The sequence below is a fragment of the Elephantulus edwardii genome, unplaced genomic scaffold (genome assembly GCF_000299155.1).
Source record: "Elephantulus edwardii isolate Elephantulus edwardi_28Jun2011 unplaced genomic scaffold, EleEdw1.0 scaffold00005, whole genome shotgun sequence".
Classification (NCBI taxonomy): domain Eukaryota; kingdom Metazoa; phylum Chordata; class Mammalia; order Macroscelidea; family Macroscelididae; genus Elephantulus; species Elephantulus edwardii.
Window position 1 is genome coordinate 20,992,019 of NW_006399755.1, and position 5,898 is coordinate 20,997,916.

General features: G+C 39.3%; 1 protein-coding gene across 1 annotated transcript in view; it reads right to left on the reverse strand.

Annotated features, from left to right (window-relative positions):
* The window catches only part of LOC102856906 (chromosome unknown open reading frame, human C1orf87), a 150,512-nt gene that overhangs the window by 20,952 nt on the left and 123,662 nt on the right, over positions 1-5,898 (reverse strand). Inside the window, exon 9 of the mRNA XM_006879745.1 lies at positions 778-842. Within this exon, the coding sequence (XP_006879807.1) occupies positions 778-842 (65 nt within the window). The remainder of the gene's footprint in view (positions 1-777; positions 843-5,898) is intronic.

A 5,898-nucleotide genomic window follows, 5' to 3' on the forward strand; every position in this document is an offset into this window, starting at 1 on the left:
TAATAATACTTTTGTAAGTATCTTACCTTTAAAGATCTTAAATGCTACAAATTAGTCTTACATCACTATTACTAGACAATACCTACAGCTCTAATGGCTCAGTGGTAAGGAGTTATAATGCCAACCCAAAAGCAAGTAGTTCAAATCCATTACCTCCTCCACAAAAGAAAGAAGTGCAGTCTCCTCCAATGCATTTTACTGCCTCTGAAAACTGACTGGAGTATCAAATATGAGTTGCTTCCAACTTGATAGTATACACCACCACCACCACCACCACCACCACCAGATAATGTCTTACCAGCTAAAATTTAGACAATTAAGTATTTTTATGACCCAACTGAGATCCAAGTGGTGTCAATGTTTGGTTGGGTTCAACTGCCAACCTAAAAACAGACAGATTCCATTTAGGTGTCCTGTAGGAGACAGGTCTGGTCATCTGTTTGCTAAGAATGCAGCCACGCTTATTTTATGGAGCAGTTCAATTTTATAACACATGGGACCAAATAAGATCAAATCAACCCTACTGCAACTAATAATTAAAAAATATGTTTTTAAAAATAGCCATCAAAGATATTTTTCCTCCCTTTTCCTTGACTGTTGAGTCATTTACACATCAAGGAGGAATGATATGAAATCCAGTCAGCACACTGTACAACCAAAAACAGCTCCCGGAAATAAGAGTTCTCCCAAAAGGGTGTTTCTAGAGGAGGATTTCTTTACTAACAATTTTTCTGTCTCTTGCAAAGATAACAAGAGAAACAAAATAGCCAAACTCACCTGTGGGCAAGTCAGATGATATATCAGAGGAAGCTTTGCTTAACAACTCAACAAACTTCTGCCATCTGTTTGAAATGGAAAGGGTAAGGTTAATGCCAAACATACAACAATGGTGGTCACCAATATATTGCACAAGAATGTACAATGAATATTATCGTTTATACCACTCTGTCAATCATTGCTGTTGAGCTGGAAATGATTCATGCCTGATCTTCCAGCGAGTTTTTGGAAGCTGTAAACTGCTCAGGAGGAACTTACTCATCTTTCTCCTGAGGAAGAATTGGTGAATTTGAACTTATAGAGACGTATGGCCACTCACCTAGCAGCTTAAGTTTCTATGGATTGATACTAGAACCATTCTGGGTTCGATATAGGAAATAGAAACTAAGTATTTCTATTAGAAAATATTTTAATATAGGGAAGAAGTGCACATAAAATTATTCCAAGAGATGGAGAGATGGCAGTTGCAGGTTGTTGTTGAGTTCATTTTCAAGAACGTCCAATACAATCACTGATCAGGAACTTGTAGCCTGATGTTTCACATACCTGTAATCGCAAAGCTAAGGAGCAGGCAGTGGATATATTAATGCTCGCCAGGATAAAGACTAGGCATAATAACACATACAAATTAATAAATGTAATCTCACCCTTGCACGCTGTGCCTTCTGAATCTCATGCAATTGCATCTAGTTGATAAAACTTAAATCAGTTCTGTCATCTCAGTGCCAAAAGAGTCTGAGAAATACATTTCTATTAGGGATTTAAAAAAAATTACTCTGTCCTGCAATTTTATTTTCTCAAGCATAATATATTATATCCTTTTAAAACAATACATATTCTAGCTTGTGTTAGCAAAAGACAGTTTCTGTTTCTAGCAATATGATAGATAAGCACCTTTTTCATTATCTTGTTTATCTAAAGCAGGCAAAATAAAAAGCAAGTTGTTGAACATGTTCTGAGTTTTCTAGTGGAGTTCTAGTTTCATGTGACTTTTTAAAAAACCTTTCCAAATTTGATAGGAGTAGTAGTACCGGCCTATCTAACTTCAGGGAGGCTAATGAGAATGTGATTATAATCACAAGTTCCCCTATGGTAGAGATCAGGGATACCTCTACTCTCCAACTTTTCCACAAGTTCTTATACCAACTATCTCTCTTAACAGCACTCACCATTTTTCTTCTATGTTTGACAATCCATTGCAATGACCATACAAAACTCACAATACTATGAACAGTTAAGTGGCTTACTAAAAAAAGTAATGAGGTGAAACCTGGGATCAGGATCAACAGGCTATGAAGTAGGATCAGAATTAGGAAGCAAGTTTGGCAGGCTTCCTGAAATAAGAGAGCATATGCACTCTTGGCTGCAGGATAGCTCACTTTGCTCTTTTATGCATTTAAAGCAAAAAGGTCTTTGCATTCTTTTATATGAGCCTCTTCTCAGCCTCCTTTCCATCTCTTGAGAAGTCTCAGATCCTTGAGAAATAGCTTCTTTTAGGCAACCTGAGAACTGGTTCCTCTTAATTGAATAGTCTCTCCGACCAATTCTATCACAGGACACCTGGGTCTGTTGTACCTTACTACAGGATTTTTTCTAGCCCTGTTACTGTTGGTTGTCAATACCTATATCTATCTACCCATGTATCTATCTATCTACCTAAGTATTGTCTCTCTCTCTCTCTCTCTCTCTCAATATTATATAGCCTAACATGACCCAGGGATATCATTGCTAATGCCAGATGGATCCTGGTTGTAAGCAAAAAATATGAGTAGAATATTTATGTTTTATTGACTATGCAGAAGCATTTGATTCTATGGAACATAAAAAAATTATGACTAACATTGAGAATAATGAGAATCCTAGAACACTTAATTGTGCTAATATGGAAACCTCTACTTAGACCAAAAGGCTATTGTCTGAATGGAGCGAGGGAATACTACATGGCTTAAAATCAGAACAGCTGTACTTCAAGGTTTTATCCTTTCTCTACACCTATTCAGTTTGTATGCTGAGCAAATAATTCACAAAGTCTGACTTTATGAAGAAGAATGTCACATCGAGTTGAAGCAAGACTCATCAACAACTATTATTACACAGATAACATAACTTTGCTTGCCATCCGTATTTTTCCCCCTTGCCTGAATGTCTGAAATATGCTTTGAATTCCATTGTGTAGATGAATATGGGTTGAATACTGATTTACTAAAATATCTCAAAATAATTAAATTTCTTTACATTTAAAAAAAAAGTGAGGAGGATAAGAAATGTTTGCTGCAGAAGATCAAGGACTCCAGTCTTTGGTATGTATTACAATGCAACATCAAGAAAAAAAAGGTTCTCTTCATGGGACCAATAGTCAACATTATGACAGATGGGAGAAAGAATTGAAGCTGTTGATGATTTCATCTTCCTTGGATCAACAATCAAAACTCTCCATCCCAGCAGTTAGGAAATCAGGAGACTAATTGAATTGGTTAGTCTGTGGTCAGAGATTTCTCCAAAATGACGAAGAGCGATGATGTCAATTTGAAGACTCAGGTGCAGCTGATTCAGGACATCATTCTCAATGATATGCTACCCATTGTCCCTGAACAATGAATAAGGATGACAGTAGAATTGGTGCCTTTGAGAAGTGGTGCTACATAAGAGTACTGAATATCCCATGGACTGCCAAAAACCCAAACAGACTGTGTCTTGCAAAGTGTGTAGCCAGAGTGAATGTTCTTTGTAAACAAAGATGGCAAAGCTTGAGATTCAGTTCTGTTTTTAATAGGGTCACTATGAATCATATTCAATGCAATAGCACTTAACAACAATAGCAACATTGGGTAAAGAGGGAGCTCTGGTGGCCTAGTGGTACGAAGCTGTGCTGAAATCCCACAGCTGCTCTGTGGGCGAAGAATCTCTTCCCTTGAGATTTACTGGCACTGAAAACCTGTTAGAAGGTAAACTATAGGTTGGTTTGAATGGCACACAATAATAACAATGGGCAAAGAGTTGCACTGCCAACACGTAGACAGGTGTTTTGAACCCACTAGCTGCTCCTTGGGAGAAAGATGGGAAATACCCTCCTACTAAAACTTGTGGGATGGTCAACTATGTACCCTATCCTGTACCATCCTCACAATCTCTGACACATTTGAGCCCATTGCTTCATTGCTGAAGGCACTGTGTCAATCCATCTGGTTAAAGATCTGTCTTTCTTTTTCAACTCTCTGCTTTTCCAACATGAGGTTCATCTCCAAGCCTCAGAATCCTTGCCTCCAGGGAGCAGACTGGTTTAACCTTCTCCAGGACTAACCCTCTCCAGGTTCATTTTCTTAGCTGTACATGGTATATTCAATAATCTCTATCACCACAGCTCAAAGGAATAAATTCTCCTTCTATCATCCCTAGTCTTTGTCCAGCTCTCTGATGCATAGCAAATTATTGTAAAGACCATGGCCTGTATCAGGCACACCTTACTCTCCAGGTGTGTGTGTGTGTGTGTGTGTGTGTGTGTGTATTAGTTGTTGTTATGTGCCATTGAGTCACCTGTGGCTCAATGTATAACAGCCCTAAACTCTGCCCTATCCTGTGCCAATCTCACCATCTCCAACACATCTAACCCCATTATCCCAGTCACTGAATCAATCCATCTCATAGAGAGTCTTCCTCTCCTGCACTGTCCCTCCACCCTCCCAAGCATGACGTTCTTCTCCAAGGACTTGTCCCTTCTTGCAACATGTCCAAAGTATGTCAGATGAAGCTTCAGAATCCTTGCCCCCAAGGAGCAGCCCGACTTCACCCTCCCAGGACAAAGCTGTTTGTTTTCTTAGAAGTCCATGGTATATGCAATACTCTTCTCCAACACCACAGCTCAAAGGCATCAATTATCCTTCTATCATCCCTAGTCACTGACCAGCTCTGTGATGCATAGCAAGTAATTGCAAAGACTATGGCTTGTATCATATGCACTTTAGTCTCTAGACCGACATCGTTGTTCTTCAGTACTCTGGAGAGGTCCCTGAGAGCAAACTTTACCAATGAAATTAATCTTTTTATTTCCTGACCGCTGCTACCAAGAGTGTTGATTGCGGAGCCAAGCAAACTAAAGCTGTTAACAATCTCAATCTCTCTTCTATCTATCATAACGCTGCCAGTCAGCTCAGTGGTGAGAATCTTTGCTTTCTTTCCCCCCCCCTTTTATCATTATTATTAATTTCAATGAACATCTACAGAGATTTTGGAATTCCTTTCATTCATTGTTGCACTTTTCTCCCCACCCACTCACCCCTACCCCCACCCCCAGTTTGCTCCTCTCCTTGAAAAGCAAAAGAAAAACTCCTTCATTGGTACACAATCCCGCCCCCACACGGCACATCCACACTTCCACCCCAAGTATACTCCACTCTGCAATGTTGAGCGTTAATCCAGATTGAAGGCTACTGTCCTTGACCTTCTGCATTAAGTGCTTCAGGTTCTCCTCAGTTTCACGAAGCAGGGTTGTATCATCTGCATAATGCAGGTTGTGGATGAGTCTTCCTCCAATCCTGATGCCATATTCCTCCTCATAGAGCCCAGCCTCCTGCATGATCTGTTCTGCATATAGATTGAAAAGGTGTGGAGGTGGTACTCATCCCTGGTTTACATCCTTTCTGATTTTAAACCATGCAGTGTTCTGAAGACACTTTGTAGTGTTTATGCAGGTCTGAAGATATCTACTGGAATTATAATTTTTATACTTGTGGATGTAATCCTATTTTGAAATGGAGTTTTCTTTGTTATGCTAATGAGACCCAATCAATGTAGGAAATTGCTGAGTCAATCACTTCTGAGTGTAGGGAGTATCAAATACAAAAGAACAAACACTCATAAAATGAACATAACAGATCTCTTGAAGTGAGGACTATTCAGACTACAGAAGCTGAGACAAAGGTTTTAATTCAACATTCACACAGACAAAGTGTTTCCCTGGAGGTGGAGCTTACTTCCAGACTTCTAAATAGTGAGCAATAGCTTCCTAAATAGTAAGAAAAATAAAGACTTTTTTAAACCACCCACTTGTGTTGTTTCTGTTAAAGCAGTACTGTTGTTCTTGTTGTTATGTGCCATCGAGTCACTTGGGACTCATAGCGACCC